The following is a 23,699-nucleotide window of genomic DNA, read 5'->3' on the forward strand; positions in this document are numbered from 1 at the left end:
TTCCGACCGGGTCAAAGTTTTCACGCATGCGCAATAAAGAATCCAGGCACTGTTGCCTTAATGCCTTTCGCCCCCTGGTGGTGGAGGTGTGTAACTGTCATTGATTGATTGATTGAAACATGTTTGCAGAATTACAGTACATTTCAAGCACAAACTCAATACAAAGGCTGTTAACTGTGAGTGGACGACCCAATTAAGCATTACACTTGTTTCCAATAGGGTCCACAATGTTCAATTCATCAAAAACATTTAGAGACGTACAAATAGACACTTCTATATAGACAAAGGACAGAACAGGAATTCATCATAAAGGAGGTAAAAAGGGAAAAGAAACATATACAGTGAGGGAAAAAAAGGGGTGGGCGGTGGGGGGATTCACGTTCAGCTCCGTTCATTTGTTTGTTTTCCTTGGATTGTTTTGTCAGATAGATAGATAGATAGATAGTGTTATGACCTGGCTCTTGGGCCATAACAAAGGAGGAAGACACACAGCTGTTTAAAAGTGCACAAACCAATATTTATTTACAATATAATAAACGTATGCATCAAACAATACTAAAGTATTAAGTGGCTTGTGTTAATCAGTAGATCAGTAGTGTAAGTGAGTGGATGTGTGGTAAATGTAATGTAGGGTGTTGAATGGTGCAAACAAATGCTGGTGCTCTCATGGAAGGAGAGAGAGAGAGAGACCTAGGGCTCCCAAGAGAAGACAGACTATGCACACACTGCACACAAAACGAGGTAGAGACTGAGCTACACTTCCTAACCGTCTGTCCACTGTACCAAGACATCAGAGACATGTACTTCCCTGCACGGATTACAATCATTACCCAAGGAGAGTTTGAAAACCACCAAATGTTTAGGCCTATAACATGTTTAAAACATTTAAATACTGCTGTTAAGTATAAAACGTATAAAAAGTACAAAAGTCAGAACACGAAAGTTGTTCGACATGAGGAGATGCATATGTCTATCCAAGTTTTATTGTTGACAGTCAAACGGAGCTATACCTGTTCAAATTTTGCATTTTTGATTGAGTGCTATAGCGCCACCCTTTGGCCAATGGCCGTGGGCTTTGCGTTCTCACTGTTTAGCATACCCCTCTACCATATTGCCAAGTTTCACAAAAACCGACTGCACGGTTAAGCCAGAAATGCAATTTTGTTTTTAAGGGGCCAGGCACTTCGGGCGCAGCCCCTTAAAAACAGACAACTACAATAAGGGACCATAGGCCATTTAGCTTGGCCCCTTAATAACTTGTGAAAATTAATTTCTAATCCTTTCTTAGATAGGTGACGATTTGGCAAATTTTGAATATTGTATATTTTCTGTAAAATTTATTTTTTTTGAATTACATTTGACGCAGTGATGGTCTCATAATATAAATTTTTCTTGTTTTTAGTTTTTCTTTTGGAGGTTACAAAAATACCAGATACTCTGTATAGACTGTGTTAGCAGAGCTGCCATTACAGCGATAAGGAAGAGTCTAGATAGCCTGGAGCTAGTCGGACTAAACAAACATAACGGAGGAAAAGAATGAGGACTCAGCACTTACATTCAGCTCGTGACCATAATAACTCGAGCATCTTTATTAGCAGCGTCATTATATACACATTGGGTAACAGGCATATCCGGTGTGGCACTTCAGAATAAGGGTTTATCCTTTACATATATACAGACAATAAAGATCACATCTTAACAGACTGTCATCATGGGAATGTGTCGCTGCACTAAGAGGTGTTAATAGAAAGAGTGAGACGACAGCATGTCATGATGGATCAATCCACATCTTTAATGTCAACCCTCCGGCCTGCCAGCCAGGAGAAGACCCCCAAAACACTTCTCACAGTGAACAGGAGTATAAATGTGGTCACTTCATGTCGTACTGTATTCTAGGTCCACTGGTGACCGTTAAGAAAAGGCGGGCACGTGCATAGGCTTCAGCCCCTGCCCCTTTACCCGTCTGTAAAAAAACTGCCCTCTCCAGTCCATGAAAGTAGCATTTACTATGGTGAAAGAAATGCAAAATGTGGCCGTTTTAAAGACGTTTTGGCCAATCTGCTCAGTTCAAAACTTGTTCAATGTGTGACTTATATAAATACCATGACAAAATGGTCGTGCATCTGTTCCCAACGAGGCAGCCTGCTCATATCTCACCTTTGGAGGAGAGCTGGCTTGCAGAGCATGGCTTAAAATTCAGGCTGATCGGCTGTGGGACCAATAGGGCTATACTGTAGGCTACTGTATATTGATCACAACATGAACGCCAGACATGCATGCCTCGGTAACTCCAAATGTCCTGTGAATCATTTAAAATTTCATGACAACATATCATCACAAGAACGCATCAGTGGACTTACCATCTGACAAAGACATTATAGCTGTGTCGTGTGTCCAGATTTGATCCATTTCCCCAGTCATTCAGACATAAGACAGTGATATGATATTAATCAAATAGACAGATTCATAAGCTCTGATGAAACTGATGTATTTTTTACCCTCTGTGTAGCACCCAGTCAAGACCTGGACCACAACAGCCCTGCCAATCAGGCTCAGCCCTGTTGGCACGACAGGTTGTGTGTCGGTCTGGCGAGTGGGAGACTGGGGTTCAATCCCTGCTGCATGAGAAACACTACATCTGCAAAGGTGAGTGAGCGAGCAATTGTTCAATAAAAATCAGACCTGTGAGAAGTGAGTGGTGCTGTACTGTACAAGCCCTCCTCCCTGGCCTGGTGTGTGTCTGTGTGTTAGGCTGTGCAACAGTGACACTTGGTGGTGAACAAACGCTATAATGCTATTTGCGTGCTCCGACAGGGATACAGGGACACCGGGACAGACCCAAGTCACACACATAGCTGTCTATAGGAGTGGTTGCACCACTCAAAAATGGCTTTTATAATATTCTTGCAAAGTTGTATTAGCCTTTAGTCTTGAGGTTGAATTTAAATAAATTAACTTCTTTCTCATTATACGTGAGAAAAAGGATATTCTACAGATTGCTACTTTATTAACCAGTGGATCCCTAATAATAATAATAATAATAATAATGGATGGAATTAAAATAAATACCTTGAGTATAGTACAGGTTAAAGAACAAAATTAAATAAAAATGAGAAAAACTAGCAGTTGGCAGTGTGCAGAATATGAAAGAACCTTCATTCCAATGGACCACATACAAAAAGATACAGAATAAACTAAATTGTGATGTCTTTAATCACTCATGTTGATATCGAGCATCGCAGTGCACATATCGAGTGAACCGGAAGAGAATTTCCCATTCATTTCCCCATAGACGTTTCCAAAAGTATATATTTTAAGACCTTTTAAGCCTCGGAGAAAGCCAACTCGGATGGTGACAAATAATGACAATAAAAGAAAATTGGGCAGAACAAATTAGAAGGAAAAAAGGGCAGGGTTCAATACTTTTTCTTATTTCTAATTATTTGTCCGGCCCAACATTTGTTGTTCATTGTCATGATTTGTCACCTTGGCTTTTTCCAAGGCTTAAAAGGTCTTTAAATAAAAACTTTATGAAATGTCTATGGGGAAATGAATGGGAAATTCTCTTCTGGTGCCCTCTTCGTTCTGAAAGGGGCTGTGACGCTCTATTGTCAGATTATGTGATTCCACTGCTTTAGTATCTATCTGTCATCCTGGAACAGAATTAATGATCATTCAATTGTCTGTCAACTCAAATGGGTTCATGGGGAAAATGTGCATTTATTACTATTACATCTAACCACTTCTTCCCTGTATGATTCCTCCTCATTATCCTCAGATGTGCATTTTGACCCAAGCATTTGCCACTAACTGCAACTAAAGGGTTGTATGAGTCCTCATGTGTGTTTTTAGAGTATAACTCTGAGCAAAACCTTTACCACACACGTTACAAATAAAGGGCTTTTCCCCTGTATGCGTCCTCATGTGTGATTTTAGAGTATAACTCTGAGCAAAACCTTTACCACACACGTTACAAATAAAGGGCTTTTCCCCTGTGTGAGTCCTCATGTGTTTTTTTAGAGCAACACTTTGAGCAAAGCCTTTACCACACACGTTACAAGTAAAGGGCTTTTCCCCTGTATGAGTCCTCATGTGTTTTTTTTAGAGTAACACTCACAGCAAAGCCTTTACCACACACGTTACAAGTAAAGGGCTTTTCCCCTGTATGAGACCTCATGTGTGATTTTAGAGTAAAACTCTGAGCAAAGCCTTTACCACACACGTTACAAGTAAAGGGCTTTTCCCCTGTATGAGTCCTCATGTGTTTTTTTAAAGTAACACTCACAGCAAAGCCTTTACCACACACGTTACAAGTAAAGGGCTTTTCCCCTGTATGAGTCCTCATGTGTGATTTTAAACCACTACTCTGAATAAAGCCTTTACCACACACATTACAAGTAAAGGGCTTTTCCCCTGTGTGAGTCCTCATGTGTGATTTTAGACCACTACTCTGAATAAAGCCTTTACCACACACATTACAAGTAAAGGGCTTTTCCCCTGTATGAGTCCTCATGTGTGATTTTAGATCACCACTCTGAATAAAGCCTTTACCACACACATTACAAGTAAAGGGCTTTTCCCCTGTATGAGTCCTCAAGTGTGTTTTTAGATCACCACTCTGAATAAAGCCTTTACCACACACATTACAAGTAAAGGGCTTTTCCCCTGTATGAGTCCTCATGTGTGTTTTTAGATCACCACTCTGAATAAAGCCTTTACCACACACATTACAAGTAAAGGGCTTTTCCCCTGTATGAGTCCTCATGTGTGTTTTTAGATCACCACTCTGAATAAAGCCTTTACCACACACATTACAAGTAAAGGGCTTTTCCCCTGTATGAGTCCTCATGTGTGTTTTTAGATTACCGATGTTAAGACAGCCTTTACCACACACGTTACAAGTAAAGGGCTTTTCCCCTGTATGAGTACTCATGTGTCTTTTTAGATTAACACCCAGAGCAAAGCCTTTACCACACACGTTACATGTAAAGGGCTTTTCCCCTGTATGAGTCCTCCTGTGTGTTTTTAGAATAACACTCTGAATAAAGCCTTTACCACAAACTGTACAAGTGAAGGGCTTTTCCCCTGTATGAGTCCTTGTGTGCCTCGTCAGATTTGCCTTACGATTAAAACATTTGCCACAGTCTGTACAACTAAAGCGTTTCTTCCCTGTGTGGCTCCTCATGGAGTGAGTTTGTTTTGATGATTTCAGGTCCTTGGACAGCTTGCTGCTCAACGACAATCTTTGTCCTTCCACATGTTGTTTCTTGTGTGATTTCAGTGTGTTTAAAGTTGACTGGTCTTCACTGGTCTCCTGCCACTCATCACTGTCTTCAGTGTCAGATTCAGAACAGTGTGAAGAGAGGAGCTGGTCGTCACTAGTTGGTTGTGATATTCCACAGTCCTCTACATCAGCTTGTGTTTTCATGTGTTCAGTTGAGGTGCCGGCTACAGGCTCTGTCTCTCTGTTTTCATCATCATGATCATCTTCACTTTTCACTGCTTGTAATGTCAACGGTGACCCATCAGCCTCCATTGGTCTTTGAAGTAGCTCCTCTTGTTCATCTTTAATCTGTGGTGGTTGTGGTTCCTCCTGGACCAGACTGGAGCTCCTCTCCTGTTGTTCAGTGACAACTTCCTCTTTATACACAGGGAGGTGCGGGACGGCTAGAAAAAAGACACAAAGAGAGAAAAACGTTTAATGTTTCAACTTTTCATTTTTGGAGGAACATCATCACAGATAGTTTTCATTTGGACAAGAACATTTACTCACTTGTCCAAGTAAAGATTAGTCATTCTTGTACTTGTCTTGCATATTTTTTTCAAGTGGCCTACATATTTTTTCGTTGAATTACAATTCCTCTTTGCACCTTTTTTCTGTTGGATATGGAGTATGAACAACATGTTTCAGGGCTAGTATAACTACTGGTAAATGTAGTTCAGTTCAGCTAGCTTAATGCTACTTGTAGCTAAGCTGGTGTTGTTCAGAGTCTACTAACCTGCAGTGTGTAGATCGATGTCCATATCAAAATCAATGTCCAGCCGTTTGTTTTGTGTCTCCAGCAGAGTTTCTAGTGTCTCCATCTCTCTCTGGAAGAGGTTGACCATGAACTCTCCCACCGCGCTGAGGCGCTCCAACACAAACACTCTGACGCTAAGCTCCACACTACAAACATCAGCAGCGCCACGCTGCTGTTTGTCCACAACAAACAATATCTCCTCTCCCACCGACGCTAGCTGTTCATTTATCTTCAGCCGTACAGACTCCATTTTACGCTTTTCACCTCCTTTGGGAGACATTTCCACCAAGCTTTCTGTTCCTACTGTAATATAGAATGTGTAATAAAGGCACAAACATCAACAATTCCCGAGAGGCACGACAACGACAACAACATGACCGTGGACGCAGTGGCCACGTGACGTGATGCAAACAAGTACTTCCGACCGGGTCAAAGTTTTCACGCATGCGCAATAAAGAATCCAGGCACTGTTGCCTTAATGCCTTTCACCCCCTGGTGGTGGAGGTGTGTAACTGTCACAGATAGATAGATAGATACAGCAGATAGATAGATAGATAGATAGATAGATAGATAGATAGATAGATAGATAGATAGATAGATAGATAGATAGATAGATAGTTGGAGCCAAAATGCTTTTTGTTTATTTTGTTTTATTTATTTAAATGAACTAATGACCAAATGATGTGTCCTTCTTATATCATGACGTCATGGCAATCAGTCAGTCAGAATGGTGGGTTGTTGTCATGGAAACCCTTATTACCTGTCACTGTGATGGCACTCAGGTGCGACAGGGGAAGACGACACAGTTTTCGACCGTGCGTGGTCGATGGTTCAGTTTGTTGTTTATTTGAAAGTTTACACAGTTTATTTAAGTTTGAATACTACTGCTGCAAATGTGGATTTGCTCAATAAATGGATTGACATATCCAAAAGAGATTCAACGACTGGATAAAGAATTAATCACTGCACGCGTCAAACTACAGTTCAACCCAGTTGCCCTGCTGTTTAGCCTAAAAGTACAGGCTTCACATAGATAGATAGATAGATAGATAGATAGATAGATAAGCTATTTGCACACTTTTGACAATTTGAATCCATGATGCATTGATATTAAAAGGAAAAAGTACTTTGTAATTTCACTAATTTGTCATTAAAAGGAATACTTGAGCATACGTACGCTACTTTGTCCACCACCGATAACTGGACACCAATATCAGGGAATCTAAATTATTATCTATGTATTAGTACAAGTAAGACGCGCAAACGCGGGAAGCGAACGCAGCTCGTAAATTGCAATAACAACAATTAGAATAAATTACGTACTTTTTAAGGTTTTTTTTAAGTTAAGTTTTTTTAAATTAAATGTTTTTTCAAGTTTGTTTTAGTGTGTGTATGTGTGCGTGCGTGCGTGTTTCTTTTTTAGTTTTTTTTTTTTTAAGTTTTTTGTTTAAGTTTTTTTTTAAGTTAAGTTTTTTTTTAAGTTAAGTTTTTTGTGTGTGCGTTTTTCCTTTTTAAGTTTTTTTTTTTAAGTTAAGTTTTTTTTTAAGTTCAGTTTTTTTTTAAGTTAAGTTTTTTGTGTGTGCGTTTTCCTTTTTAAGTTTTTTTTTTAAGTTAAGTTTTTTTTTAAGTTAAGTTTTTTGTGTGTGCGTTTTTCCTTTTTACGTTTTTTTAAGTTAAGTTTTTTTTTAAGTTAAGTTTTTGTGTGTGTGCGTTTTTCCTTTTTAAGTTTTTTTTTAAGTTAAGTTTTTTTTTAAGTTAAGTTTTTTGTGTGCGTTTTTCCTTTTTAAGTTTTTTTTTTTAAGTTAAGTTTTTTTTTAAGTTAAGTTTTTTTTTAAGTTAAGTTTTTTGTGTGTGTGCGTTTTTCCTTTAAGTTTTTTTTTTAAGTTAAGTTTTTTTTTAAGTTAAGTTTTTTGTGTGTGTGCGTTTTTCCTTTTTAAGTTTTTTTTTTAAGTTAAGTTTTTTTTTAAGTTACGTTTTTTTTTAAGTTAAGTTTTTTGTGTGTGCGTTTTTCCTTTTTACGTTTTTTTAAGTTAAGTTTTTTTTTAAGTTAAGTTTTTGTGTGTGTGCGTTTTTCCTTTTTAAGTTTTTTTTTAAGTTAAGTTTTTTTTTAAGTTAAGTTTTTTGTGTGTGTGTGCGTGCGTGCGTGCGTGCGTGCGTGCGTGCGTGCGTGTGTGTGTGTGTGTGCGTGCGTGCATGTGTGTGTGTGTGTGTTTTTGTGTGTGATACAGCTGCGCCCTCTGGTGGTGGGCGGGTGGTGTTACAGCGTGACACACACACACACAGACACACACACACACAGACACACACACAGACACACAGACGTGATCTGCTGGGTCTCATAGTAAATGCTCACTGCGTTCGCAACTAATTACCTAGTAATTATTACTGGTGGTTCATCAGCTGGTGGTTCATGAGCTATGCCTGATTTTCAATCGAGTGCTACAGTGCCACCCTTTGTCCAATGGTTGTGGGCTTTGTGTGTCTAAGCAGGGTGACATATTGCAACATATTGCCACATTTCGTGAAAAACAACTGCATGGTTTGGCCTGGAGCGCTGACATAAGAAAATGTGTATAATTCAAAATAGTGGGTGATCTAATGCTGCATTCACATGGAATCGGGCAAGCGGTAGACGGCAAACGGCAAAACCTGCTGGACGGCACGGTAAAAAGATTAAATATTTTAACATTGATGCCGTCTGCCGCTGCCGGTCTGCCGTGCCGTCCTGTTCCGTTTACCGTCCTGCTCCCGTCCACTAAAAAGACTTACGGTTTGCCTGATCTACTGCTTGCCTGATTCCATGTTAATGCAGCATTAGCCAGGGTCAGAGGTCAAAAGTCAGAACACGAAGGTTGTTCGACATGAGGAGACGCATATGTCTATCCAAGTTTTATTGTTGGCGGTCAAACGGAGCTATACCTGTTCAAATTTTGCATTTGAGTGCTATTGATTGAGTGCTATAGCGCCACCCTTTGACCAATGGCCGTGGGCTTTGCATTCTCACCGTTTAGCATACCCCTCTACCATATTGCCAAGTTTCACGAAAACCGACTGCACGGTTAAGCCAGAAATGCAATTTTGTTGTAAGGGGCAAGGCACTTCGGGCGTGGCCCCTTAAAAACAGACAACTACAATAAGGGACCATAGGCCATTTAGCTTGTCCCCTTAATAACTGAACTGGAGACCGCCTCCGCCCCCACCCTGCCAAGCAGTAGGATTTGAGTCATTACATCTTGTTTGACACTGTTCCATATTGTGAAAATGTATTTCTAATCCTTTCTTAGATAGGTGACGATTTGGCCAATTTTGAATATTGTATATTTTCTGTAAAATTTAATTTGTTTTGAATTATATTTGACGCAGTGATGGTCTCATAATATCATTTTTTCTTGTTTTTAGTTTTTCTTTTGGAGGTTACAGAAATACCAGATAGGCTACTCTGTATAGACTGTGTTAGCAGAGCTGCCATTACAGCGATAAGGAAGAGTCTAGATAGCCTGGAGCTAGTCGGACTAAACAAACATAATGGAGGAAAAGAATGAGGACTCAGCACTTACATTCAGCTCGTGACCATAATAACTCGAGCATCTTTATTAGCAGCGTCATTATAAACCCATTGGGTAACAGGCATATCCGGTACTTCCGGTGTGGCACTTCAGAATAAGGGTTTATCATTTACATATATACAGACAATAAAGATCACATCTTAACAGACTGTCATCATGGGAATGTGTCGCCGCACTAAGAGGTGTTGGTAGAAAGAGTGAGACCACAGCATGTCATGATGGATCAATCCACATCTTTAATGTCAATCCTCCGGCCGCCGGCCTGCAAGCCAGGAGAAGACCCCCAAAACACTGTATTATAGGTCCACTGGTGACCGTTAGGAAAAGGCAGGCACGTGCATAGGCTTCAGCCACTGCCCCTTTACCCGTCTATAAAAAACTGCCCTCTTCAGTCCATTAAAGTAGCATTTACTATGGTGAAATAAATGCAAAATGTGGCCGTTTTAAAGATGTTTTGGCCAATCTGCCCAATCTGCTCAGTTCAAAGCTTGTTGAATGTGTGACTTATATAAGTACCACGACAAAATGGTCGTGCATCTGTTCCCAACGAGGCAGCCTGCTCATATCTCACCTTTGGAGGAGAGCTGGCTTGCAGAGCATGGCTTAATACTTAGGCTGATCGGCTGTGGGGCCAATAGGGCTATACTGTAGGCTACTGTATATTGATCACAACATGAACACAGACATGCATGCCTCGGTAACTCCAAATGTCCCGTGAATCATTTAATATTTCATGACGACATATATCATCACAAGAACGCATCAGTGGACTTACCATCTGACAAAGAAATTATAGCTGTGTTGTGTGTCCAGATTTGATCCATTTCCCCAGTTATTCCGACATACGACAGTGATATGATATTAATCAAATAATAATCATAAGCTCTGATGATGAAAGATATCAAGACCCGGCCCACAACAGCCCTGCCAATCAGCTCAGCCCTGTTGGCACAACAGGTTGTGTGTCGGTCTGGCGAGTGGGAGACTGGGGTTCAATCCCCGCTACCTGCGAAACACTACATCTGCAAAGGGGAATGAATGAGCAATTGTTCAATATAAATGGCTTTTATAATATTCTTGCCTTTATAATTAGCCTTTAGTCTTGAGGTCAAACTTAAATCAATTAACTTCTTTCTCATTATACGTGAGAAAAGGATATCCTACCGATTGCTACTTTATTAACAAGTGGATCCATCGTTTAGGGGCTTGCTTGCCAAAATAAGCTGATCTACAAGTGTAATGCGGTGCACAACAGACACGCTGTTATCTTGTAGATCTGTCCATTTGAAACATGTTAGTAACGTGTTCCGATAGCGACCATAAACATCATCACGTTAGATTAAACGGGCGTATATGTTCTACGCGAGGCAGAACCTACAAGGTGGAAACGCTTGGTAAAGAGGGAGTCCGCTGACTGTCAGGTTCATGAGCTATACCTTTTTTATATTCGAATTTTCACTTGAGTGCTAAAGCGCCACCCTTTGGCCAATGGTTGTGGGCCTCACCGTTTAAAGTAGCATAGCCCTCTACCATATTGCCAAGTTTTGCAAAAAACGACTGCACAGTTAAGCCAGAACTGCAAGTTTTGGCAGCCTCAGCCGATCTGCGTTGCTGTACGAACAATAAGGGATCTTTTCCCCATCGGACTTGACCCCAAATAATTATAACAATAATAATAACAAATAATAATAATGGATGTAATTAAAATAATAATAATAATATTAATACCTTGAGTATAGGTAGTACAGGTTAAAGAAAAAAATAAAATAAAAATGAGAAAAACTGTAGCAGTTGTAGGCAGTTTGCAGAATATGAAAGAACCTTCATTCCAACAGACGCAAACTAGTTATTTATTTAGTCACAAGCTCTTGTTAGTACATTGGTTCAATATTTATAAAACACAGACACATTTAACCACTTTCACTTTCCAAATCCTGAAAAAAAAGAAAACAGAAAGAAACAAAATACTGAAGAAACAAATCTAATGTGCAGGAAAATGTGTTAACATAGCATCACACTTGGTTTATGAATCTACACGCTGACAATGAACAGTATGTATCAGTATCAGTATGTGTGGGATACACCCACAACAAATGTGACAAATCTCTGCCAATGCCAAACCTTCTGTTGCCATTGAATTGTTTTGAGTTTCCAAACGTATAAAGGTATAACGTCTGAAACATCCAACGGTATAATTAAACAGTGTTACCATAGAGAAATAATCTACCAAAGACAAAAACTTTCTCTGCCATGTTTATATAGGTTTTACATACAAAAAGATAACAAGAAACTAAATTGTGGTGGTCTTGAAATTCGGATGGTGACAAATAACAATAAACAAAAAAGAATTGGGCCAAACAAATTAGAAGAAAAAAAGGGGAGGGTAACACTTTGAGTTTTTATTATTTCTAATGATTTGTCCGGACCAACATTTTTTGTCATTGTCATGATTTGTCACAATCTGAGTTGGCTTTTTCCGAGGCTTAAAAGGTATTTAAATAAATATGTTTTGATATGTCTATGGGGAAATGAATCAGAACTTCTCTTCTGGTGCCCTCTTCGTTCTGAAAGGGGCGGGACTTTGACGCACTATTGTCAGATTATGTGATTCCACTGCTTTAGTATCTATCATCTGTCATTGTCATCCTGGAATAGAATGAATGATGTTATATCATGTGTCAACTCAAATAGGTTCATGGGGAAAATGTGCATTTATTACTATTACAACTAACCACTTCTTCCCTGTATGATTCCTCCTCATTATCCTCAGATGTGCATTTTGACCCAAGCATTTGGCACCAACTGCAACTAAGTGGTTTCCTCCCTGTATGAGTCCTCATGTGTCTATGGGCTTTGCCCTTTCATGAGTCCTTGTGTGTGATTTTAGATGACCACTCCTAGCAAAGCCTTTACCACACACGTTACAAGTAAAGGGCTTTTCCCCTGTATGAGTCCTCATGTGTGTTTTTAGATGACCACTCATAGCAAAGGCTTTACCACACACGTTACAAGTAAAGGGCTTTTCACCTGTATGAGTCCTCATGTGTGTTTTTAGATGACCACTCATAGCAAAGGCTTTACCACACACGTTACAAGTAAAGGGCTTTTCCCCTGTATGAGTCCTCATGTGTGTTTTTAGATCACCACCCTGAGCAAAGCCTTTACCACACACGTTACAAGTAAAGGGCTTTTCCCCTGTATGAGTCCTCATGTGTGTTTTTAGATCACCACCCTGAGCAAAGCCTTTACCACACACGTTACAAGTAAAGGGCTTTTCCCCTGTATGAGTCATCATGTGTGTTTTTAGATGACCACTCATAGCAAAGCCTTTGCCACACACTTTACAAGTAAATGGTTTTTCCCCTGTATGAGTCCTCATGTGTGTTTTTAGATGACCTCCCTGAGCAAAGCCTTTACCACACACGTTACAAGTAAAGGGCTTTTCCCCTGTATGAGTCCTCATGTGTAATTGTAGATTACCGATGTGAAGACAGCCTTTACCACACACGTTACAAGTAAAGGGCTTTTCCCCTGTATGAGTCATCATGTGTGTTTTTAGATATCCACTCATAGCAAAGCCTTTGCCACACACTTTACAAGTAAATGGTTTTTCCCCTGTATGAGTCCTCATGTGTGTTTTTAGATTAACACCCAGAGCAAAGCCTTTACCACACACGTTACAAGCAAAGGGCTTTTCACCTGTATGAGTCCTCATGTGTGTTTTTAGATGACCACCCTGAGCAAAGCCTTTACCACACACGTTACAAGTAAAGGGCTTTTCCCCTGTATGAGTCCTCATGTGGTTTTTTAGATCACCACTATGAATAAAGCCTTTACCACAAACTGTACAAGTGAAGGGCTTTTCCCCTGTATGAATCATTGAGTGCTTAGTCAGATTTGCCTTACGATTAAAACATTTGCCACAGTCTGTACAACTAAAGTGTTTCTTCCCTGTGTGGCTCCTCATGGAGTGAATATGTTTTGATGATTTTAAGTCCTTGGACAGCTTGCTGCTCAAAGACAATCTTTGTCCTTCCACATGTTGTGCCTTGTGTGACTTCAGTGTGTTTAAAGTTGACTGACCTTCACTGGGCTCCTGCCACTCATCACTGTCTTCAGTGTCAGATACAGAACAGTGTGAAGAGAGGAGCTGGTTGTCACTAGTTGGTTGTGATGTTCCACAGTCCTCTACATCAGCTTGTGTTTTCATGTGTTCGGTTGAGGTTCCGGCTACAGGCTCTGTCTCTCTGTTTTCATCATCATGATCATCTTCACTTTTCACTGCTAGTAATGTCAACGTTGACCCATCAGCCTCCATTGGTCTTTGAAGTAGCTCCTCTTTAATCTGTGGTGGTTGTGGTTCCTCCTGGACCAGACTGGAGCTCCTCTCCGGTTGTTTAGTGAAAACCTCCTCTTTACACACAGGGAGGTGCGGGACGGCTAGAAAAAAGACACAAAGAGAGAAAAACATTTAATGTTTGCATTTTTGGAGGAACATCATCTTCTCCATTTCTAATCAAAGACAGTTTTCAGGGCTTGACATTACATGTTTGAGCCACTTCTTATTGGGACAAGAACATTTACTTACTTGTCCATGTAAAGATTTTAGAAGACATATTTTGTTTGTATTGATTATAATGTTGCATTTAAATAGTTACAAATAAGTAATACGTGTTCAACAGAAGGTTATGACAAAATTACACTACAAGAAAAAAAGAAAAGACAACTGAAACAATTGGCACAAACTCAAACTGGTTGTTGGAAGTTTCAACAAACATGTTCCAATAATACAATGATTTTTGAGTGTGTCATACATATAGTGTGTAGTGGTGACTCCAGGTCTCAATCTTGAATTGATGCATGATTTACAATTTCTAAAAATATATATATATATATACCATTTTTACTAGGACTCCCACCCGTGGGTCCTGGGACCCACTGCAGACCTAACAACATCACTGTGGTACATTCTGTTTTCTAGACAGGCTCTCTACCCATTCAGCTATGGCTGTCCCCCTCTAAGGCAGGGGTACTCAACGTTTTTGGCCGGGGACCCCCGGAAATGCTTTGGCAATGTCTCGGGACCCCCGCCCCCTCCCGACCCTCAATATAAATTGACTGCTACAATAACCTTAATAATAGAGACAATACACCATAAATAAATACTGAAACCAGATATAATCATTAGGGAGGTGTATGCATGTGTACCATGTAAACTCTTCATTTCCATTTTCCAGCCATTCAGTTACAAAAAAAAGATTATTATTATTTTTGTAATAATTTGGGGACCCCCCAAAATAATTTGGCGACCCCCCGAGGGGAAGGACAATATCATTCACTAGAACCAGGGATGGGTGTTTTCTGTGTATCTACGATGGTTAAAATTGAGTTTGAAGTTACAATGGGCTTGTCTGATAAAAATAAATATAGTAGACGATAACAATACCCACAATTATTTTGAAAGTGAAATATCCCTTTATGTAAGTAAGTAAACAAAACAGCACATACCTATACGGTACAACTTTACTACAGGTTGCATCTTTGCATCAAACAGTCCACGTCTCTGGTCCACCTCTGGCTGTTCCTCTGACAACGTTGAATGTCTTTTGGAGGCCATCTCTCTAGATACTGTAGACCTCTCCCTGTGGTGCTCTGTGGAAATCACCAGTAAAAACAACTTGTACTTATCATTCAATAAGGGTTTACTGAACAACTGAACAACCAGGAGTAGTCTGGTGACCACCGGATAGACGGGTGAAAGCCGGAATGTAGACGGCACCCGGGAGCAGTATGGGTTGGCGCCCTGGCCTGTGTCTTCCGTGAGGAGGAAGCCCAACACACCCATGGTGAGGCCTTTAGGAGGGCCATTCAAGCTGCAAGCGGAGTCTGCAGCACCACCGTTGCCCAGGTGGAGCCTGCAGCACCACCGTTGCCCAGGTGGAGCCTGCAGAACCATTGTGGCTCAAGAATCCACCACTCCTGAATGAAGTGTCTGGTGCTGATTGATGATTAGAACCTTCCTGGACAGATCACTTAACCCTTTGAGTGGACCAGTACCATGTCTCGTGCTTAAAATCTTAAAAGTCTCACGCACAAATATCTTAATAGCTAAACATGATTATGGGTACAAACTTGTTGTTCTATACTTATGTAGTGGCACAAGCGGAAACATGCTGTGTGTCTGTGTCTTTTAGGGGACCATGAGTTACCAAACTATATTTTTATCCTTACAGTTTCTGAATAACCCTTTAGTCTTGTTAGATTAATACTAATAAAAACATCATTGTGTTTTACCTGATAGAGTATATTGCACCACATCTTCCTACGTAGTAATGTCAAAGTTGACTCACCAGTCTCCTCTTCCTGTTCCTCTTTAATCTGTGGAGGTTGTGGTTCCTCCAGGACCAGACCTCCTCTCCTCTCCTCATATTCAGATGAAATCTCTTTACACACAGACAGGAGGAGGGGAGAGACGGTAGCATCAGCAGAGCAACTCAAAGTGCTTCTGTCAACTCAAAGATTATTCTCCTATTCGTTTTGTCAGGATCGTTTAAAAAATGAGTGTCTCGAGTCTCTTCACAATGCCTCGCAGAGCAAGGTGTTGAGTAGAGCCCGACATCGGTCTCAGCGATGTATCCGTCATTGTTGGCGCCGATGCCCGAAATCGGACATTATTTCACCGATGTGGCCAAAACATTTTTTTAATCATTATTAATGTAATCTACCCCCAACCACCCCTTTCCCCCCTCACTGTATATTTCCCTTTGTACCTCCTTTATGATGAATTCCTGTTGTGTTCTTTGGAAAAATAGAAGTGTATATTTGTACATCTCTAAATGTTTTGATGAATTGAACAAGATGGACCCTCTGGTAAACAAGTGTAATGCTTTTATTGGGTCATCCACTCACAGTTAACAGTTTTTGTATTGAGTTGTGCTTGAAATGTACTGTAATTCTGCAAACTGTTTTTGAGTGGTGCAAACCACTCCAACAACTGGCTTTGTTAGTTTACGTGTCCACGTGTTTGTTCGTACCTGATCAGCTGTGGTCACTGACGTAATGTCTCATTCCGGCCAATCACAATGCACCATGCTCATCTTTTGGTACGAACAGACACGTAAACTAACAAAGCTGAAATCACACCCGGGTGAACTGGGTGACCATAGCAACCATGCTCATTTTTTGGTACGAACAGACACGTAAACTAACAAAGCCAGTTGTAGGAGTGGTTTACACCACTCAACTAACAAAGCCAGTTGTAGGAGTGGTTTACACCACTCAAAAATGAGCATGGTTGTTATGGTCACTAAGTTCACACGGGTGTGATTTCATTACGTCAGGCATTACGTCAGACCACAGCTGATCAGTCTATATAAGACCTTGCACCACTCAGTTCACACGGGTGTGATTTTTTAAAAGCCACTGCGTGTGCCGTGCCTGTGACTCTGACCATTTATGTGACTCTCACCATTTATGCCAAATATCTTAATAGCTAAACATGATTATGGGTTTAAACTTGTCGTGCTATACTTATGTAGCAGCACAAGCGGAAACAACATGCTGTGTGTCTGTCTGTCTTTTAAGGGACCATGAGTTACCAAACTATATTTATGTTTCATTCCTTACTGACTGCCAGTAGGCAGTAAACAATAGTGAATATACCTCTCGCGCTCCGCGTAGGTCGAGTCTTAATATAAACAAAGTCATGTGACGTGTAGGCTGACCGTGCGTCCCGGTAGGCTATATAAGCACGTGACAGCCCACACCCGGCCTCTATTTTCTTCTCGCTACCTGACGTGAGTATCGTAGGAAAGTGTAGCTCCTAGAATCTTTACATCAGTTCTGTATTGCAGGTCCAAAGAGTTGTTAAGACACTATATGTGTCGTGGTGTTGACATCCTGCCTGTGGCTATTGCCGAGAGCGCAAATTGTTGTCCTCTCAAGGCTGTGGTTGTCAAATTATCACCATTTCTCTTTGTTTGTCTTGAGGATCCCTAGCTACAAACACTCTCATGTATTGTTGTTAAAGGGCTTCCTCCACACACTGGGTGTTGGCCGCGTGCTGCCGGTTTCCCACAGCACTCGCCTAATTTACCTAGTTATAATTGTTTGTTTGATAATTAAACTAATATTATTTAATTCTTAATTTGATTAATAATATATAAATAGATTCAGATTACTGGAGGTTCCCACATGGTCTGTGCCTGCACAGTCCTCGCTGGGATTGCCTAGTTAAATATCTGATTGACATTTTTGTTTGATGATTAATCTAATCAATTAATTCATCTAAATAACTTAATTTGTTTAAAACAATTCAGATTACTATAGGTTCCCACATGGTCTGTGCCTGCACAGTCCTCGCTGGGATTGCCTAGTTAAATATCTGATTTACATTTTTGTTTGATGATTAATCTAATTAATTAGTTAATCTAAATAACTTAATTTGTTTAAAACAAATTCAGATTACTGGAGGTTCCCACATGGTCTGTGCCTGCACAGTCCTCGCTGGGATTGCCTAGTTAAATATCTGATTGACATTTTTGTTTGATGATTAATCTAATTAATTAGTTAATCTAAATAACTTAATTTGTTTAAAACAAATTCAGATTACTGGAGGTTCCCACATGGTCTGTGCCTGCACAGTCCTCGCTGGGATTGCCTAGTTAAATATCTGATTGACATTTTTGTTTGATGATTAATCTAATTAATTAGTTAATCTAAATAACTTAATTTGTTTAAAACAAATTCAGATTACTGGAGGTTCCCACGCATTCTGTGGCTGCACAGCTCTCGCGGGGATTGCCCAGTTAAGTGTCAAATTGACATTAAGCTAACAGCAGGCCATCTTAGCCTGACCGGTTAGCTACTCTGTTTGCTGGAGGTTACTGACGCGTTCTGTGATCGTACAGTTCTCGCTGGTATTGCCTGGCTATACAACTGGCTTGAGACTACTGAGCTATGGCGCGTACGTCCTGTAGCGCTCAGCTCCAAGTCGACGATGGACATGACTTGTGTCCGACATGCTTGGGTGTCGGTCATCTCAGGGAAGCCCTGATTGACCCATGTATGAACTGTGGCACTCTACCACTCTCTGTGAGAGAGGCTAGGCTGCGTGAGGTGGAGAACCTCCTGTTCAAAGGAAACCTCCCACCTTCTGGGGTCCCCGCTGGGGTCCCTTCTGGTGGGAGGGTGAAGCTCAAAACGCGGGTCTCGCGCCGAGCGCGGTCACCTGGCCCGGAAGAGTTCAACGGCGGCTGTCACGACTGCTCCATATCGCCATGAAATGGACGATTTGAGGGCTGAAATAGAGCGCCTTAAGGCAATAGTACGGCCACCTCCTCCCCCGCCACAGGCGGTCCAGCAGCCACCGCCTCCTCCGCCACAGGCGGTCCAGGAGCCGGAGGGCGATGATGATCTAGAATTAGATTACGGTTATGATGATGATGACGCCATGTCAACTAGAGCTTCAGACTCTATGTTCCATGACGAGGATGATATCCCCAGGGGGGCCCCTCCCCCGAACGGGGGTTTCAGGGTGATCCCCAGGTGGATAGTGTGCAGGCTGAGGATGGCTCAGAGACTTCCCGCAGAAGCTCGGGAAGCACTGAGCTGGGGATCGGGCCCTGCACATTGCGTTCAACGCTGCGTGCTGCCCTGGCTAAGATTGAGCTGGACGACCTGTCAGCTGCTCGTGGGGCGAGTAACCCGTTCTTCAAACGGGCTGCCGCCGCTAAAACCACCCTTTGCTGTCCCACCCTCGCCTCACTACCTAAGTCAGCTGAAGGAGTGCTGGGCTGAGCCGGGTGCATCTGCCCACCGAGGCAAGGATGCAAGGACCCTGGCCTCCATGGATAAGGCAGAAGTGCATGGACTGGTTCGCATGCCTCCTGTAGACCAGTGCATTGCGGCACTGGTTCTCTCTCCAGATGAGGCACTGAAGGCAAGAACCCGCTGTCCCAGTGCGCAGTGTGCAGTCACTGGCGACCTGCTGACAAAGGCATATGCTTCTGCTGCCACAATGGCCCGTTTGGGGAGACTCTCTCTCTGTGCTCCTCCTCGCCCAGTGATGTGGCTCTTGAGTCCTTCGCCTTAATGTCAAGCGAACTTGGCCATGTGATGTCCACCTTGGTTGTGACACGACGTCAGGTGTGGCTTGCTCAGGCGCCTATGTCTGACAGTTGCAGACGGAAGCTTCCGGTGGTGCCGGGCCAGTTGTTTGGCCCGGAGGCAAACGAGGCACTGCAGCGTAGGCAGCAGTCAAGGCAGGCCTCAGAGGACTGGGGTCAACGGGCCAGAGGCCCGAGGGCACCGCCCGGTCGACCCTCTAAGCCATGTGGCGCACGGGATCCGCGACGCCTGGGCTACTTGAATCCTCAGCCGCAGACCTGGCAACGTGACCAGGGGGCAGTAGGCAGAGGGCAATATCAGCCCAGAGGTGGGCAGCGCCCCCCCCCCCCCCCCCCCCCCAAGCCCCCATATAACCCCCCAGGCACAGCCTGAGGGTCTGGGGCAGATTTTCACAGCAGCACCTGAATTACTGGGCAGACCATGCCAGGGATGCATGGGTCGTTACAACAATGTCCCAAGGTTACAGGCTGCTGTTCCGCCGCCGACCCCCACCACCTTCACGGGTCAGGGTGACTTCAGTCACAGACCCCGTGAAGGCCCAGTGTTTGTCTCAAGAGGTGGCCAAGCTCTTGGACAAACGAGCAATAACAACGGTTCACCCACGTTCACAGAACGAAGGGTTCTACTCCACCTACTTTCCGATCCCAAGGAAAGAAGGGTCTCTCAGGCCTATACTAGACCTAAGAGGGTTAAAGGTACCTCAAGGTCCTTCCGTTTCGGATGTTTCACACAGTCGACGTCTTACAGGCTATCACACAGGGGGAGTGGTTCACCAAAATAGACCTCAAAGATGCCTGCTTTCATGTGCCTATACATCCAGAGCACAGAAAGTACCTCCGCTTTGCCTTTCAGGGCAAAGTCTACCAGTTTGCCGTCCGGCCTGTCTCTGGCTCCCCGCATCTTCACAAGGTGTATGAGGGCAGCCTTAACGTCGCTATGCCTGTCGGGAGTGAAGATACTTCCCTACCTAGACGATTGGCTCATTTGCGCCCCCCCCCCCCCCCCCCCCCCCCCCCCCGTTCAGGGAGGCGGAACAGGTGATGTCCAGAGTCCTCGCTCACATCGAGGCACTGGGCATGACCGTAAACCTCGAAAAGAGCTCGTTGATCACAGAGTTCTCTTGGTGGCCCCCAGGTGGCCCTCGAGAATATGGTATTCAACGCTCCTCAGTCTGTTGGACGAGGATCGATGGCAGCTTCCAGTGAGGATAGACCTCCTGTCCCAGCTGGACGGGAAGGTGTGGCATCCATCGCCGAGCCTCCTTCAGCTTTGGGTATGGCCACTGAAAGGGATCAGTCACTCTTGAGTGGACTAGGCCCCTCAATATGTGAGACCTTGCGGAATGCAAGGGCCCCTTCCACAAGGTTGGTGTACTCGAATTGCTGGGCTGCTTTCTCATCATGGTGCAGCGACAGGGGTCTGGACCCAGTCTCTTGCCCTATACAACACGTACTACTTTATTTACAGTGTCTACTTGATGCCGGCCGTGCGGCCTCCACCTTGAAGGTGCACACGGCCGCTATATCCTGCAATCATAGCCATATTGATGGCAGGTCGGTTGGTGCGCATTACTGGGTGACAGTCCGTGCGTTGCAACTGTACATTCAGGAAACACGGGATATTAGACGCTCAGAGCAACTGTTTGTGTGCTACGGCGGAAAGAATAGAGGAGTCTAAACAGCGGCTATCCCACTGGGCAGTGGATGCGATTAAGAAGGCTTATGAAGCATCTGGTAAACCTGCCCCCTCCGAGGTCATCTGCCATTCTACCAGGGGCGTTGCCACGTCCTGGGCGGCGATGAGAGGGGTGTCACTGGCGGACGTCTGTGCGGCGGCGTCTTGGACAGCCCCTTGCACGTTCTCGAGGTTCTATCGCCTTGATGTGGCCTCTGGATCCTCACTGACGTCAGCGATCCTGCCACTGGCTGCTACGGCAGTTTAGTAGGTTGGTTCGATTCCTCGTGACACTTCTGGTATGAGTCATCCACTATTGTTTACTGCCTACTGGCAGTAAGTAAGGAATGAAACATAACGCAAGTTACGAATGTAACTATGGTTATGTGAATTCCTGGATGACTGCCAGTAATAACGGTCACTCGGAATCTTTCAGGGCGAGAAGATTCTTAAGAGGCCGGGTGTGGGCTGTCACGTGCTTATATAGCCTACCGGGACGCACAGTCAGCCTACACGTCACATGACTTTGTTTATATTAAGACTCGACCTACGCGGAGCGCGAGAGGTATATTCACTATTGTTTACTGCCTACTGGCAGTCATCCAGGAATTCACATAACCATAGTTACATTCGTAACTTGCGTTTTTATCGTTACAGTTGCTGGATAACCCTTTAGTCTTGTTAGAATAATACTAATAAAACATCATTGTGTTTTACCTGAGAGAGTATTGCACCACATCTTCCTACGTAGTAATGTCAAAGTTGACTCACCAGTCTCCTCTTCCTGTTCCTCTTTAATCTGTGGATGTTGTTGTTCCTCCTGGACCAGACTGGATCTCCTCTCCACATATTCAGATGAAACCTCTTTACACACAGACAGAAGGAGGAGAGAGAAGGTAGCATCAGCAGAGGAACTCAAAGTGCTTTTGTAAACTCAAAGATGACATTTATTCACCTATTTGTTTTGTCAGGATAACCATCGTTTAAAAAATAAGTGTCTTGAGTCTCTTCACAACACCTGGCAGAGCAAGGCGTTGTGAGTAGAGCCTGACATCGGTCTCACCGATGTATCCGTAATTTTTGGCACCGATGCCCGACATCGGACATTATTTCACTGATGTGGCCGAAGTTTTTCATTAATGTAACCTACACTTGTCTTTTAGAATGTAATACGCCCTTATGAAACACGCTATTTTGGTTTGATATAAATGTCTTGCAGCTGCAGAGAATGGATTTAAAAGGCACTGTGCGCGCTGTGCCTGTGACTCTGGAGCCTAGGGTGCAGCAGAAAACCCTGCCCTGCGAGTGACTGTCATAAATGGAAGTCCAGCTGTCATTCCGGACCCCTCGCCCTGAGAAAATGTCGTCCGTTTGCAGCCCGGGAAAATATATGAGAGATGTTTGAAAAGATCACATATTTGAATAAACAACCGTTTTCTGCCTGAACTTTTACATGGATGTGAAAGTAGAGGACAATATCTCACTCCACGTCTTTGGAATTATGTATTGGGTGAGTACAAACAGAGCGTGGTGCACATTTATGCCGCCGATGTCTCCTTGCTCACTGGGAGCGGAGGCATCCGATCTATGGCTGTGTTTACAGGAATATATGTAATTTATGTATGATCACAGACATTCTAGGGCTAGTATAACTACTGGTAAATGTAGTTCAGTTCAGCTAGCTTAATGCTACTTGTAGCTAAGCTGGTGTTGTTCAGAGTCTACTAACCTGCAGTGTGTAGATCGATGTCCATATCAAAATCAATGTCCAGCCGTTTGTTTTGTGTCTCCAGCAGAGTTTCTAGTGTCTCCATCTCTCTCTGGAAGAGGTTGACCATGAACTCTCCCACCGCGCTGAGGCGCTCCAACACAAACACTCTGACGCTAAGCTCCACACTACAAACATCAGCAGCGCCACGCTGCTGTTTGTCCACAACAAACAATATCTCCTCTCCCACCGACGCTAGCTGTTCATTTATCTTCAGCCGTACAGACTCCATTTGACGCTTTTGACCTCCTTTGGGAGACATTTCCACCACGCTTTCTGTTCCTACTGTAATATAGAATGTGTAATAAACGCACAAACATCAACAATTCCCGAGAGGCACGACAACATGTTTGTTCAACAACATTACCGTGGAAAACTGGCGTAGCCACGTGATGCAAACAAGTACATCTGACCGGGTCAAAGTTTTCACGCATGCGCAATAAAGAATCCAGGCCAGATGCCTTAATGCATTTCGCCCCCTGGTGGTGGAGGTGTGTAACTGTCAAAGATAGATAGATAGATAGATAGATAGATAGATAGATA

The 23,699-nt window shown here is 42.9% G+C and overlaps 1 protein-coding gene across 1 annotated transcript; it reads right to left on the reverse strand.

Annotated features, from left to right (window-relative positions):
• Positions 1 to 9,809: 9,809 nt before the first annotated feature.
• On the reverse strand, positions 9,810 to 15,984 carry LOC306918010 (uncharacterized protein; the record flags this gene model as incomplete). The annotated part of the gene is made up of 4 exons (XM_079530908.1): positions 15,937 to 15,984; positions 15,095 to 15,238; positions 13,716 to 14,026; positions 9,810 to 9,848 (listed from the first exon to the last, which is right to left on the reverse strand). The coding sequence occupies exons 2-4, from the start codon at positions 15,201 to 15,203 to the stop codon at positions 9,810 to 9,812; spliced, it is 459 nt and encodes a 152-aa protein (XP_079387034.1). The 5' UTR covers positions 15,204 to 15,238; positions 15,937 to 15,984.
• Positions 15,985 to 23,699: the final 7,715 nt, after the last annotated feature.

This window comes from Electrona antarctica (genome assembly GCF_951216825.1).
Source record: "Electrona antarctica genome assembly, contig: scaffold_40, whole genome shotgun sequence".
Taxonomy (NCBI): domain Eukaryota; kingdom Metazoa; phylum Chordata; class Actinopteri; order Myctophiformes; family Myctophidae; genus Electrona; species Electrona antarctica.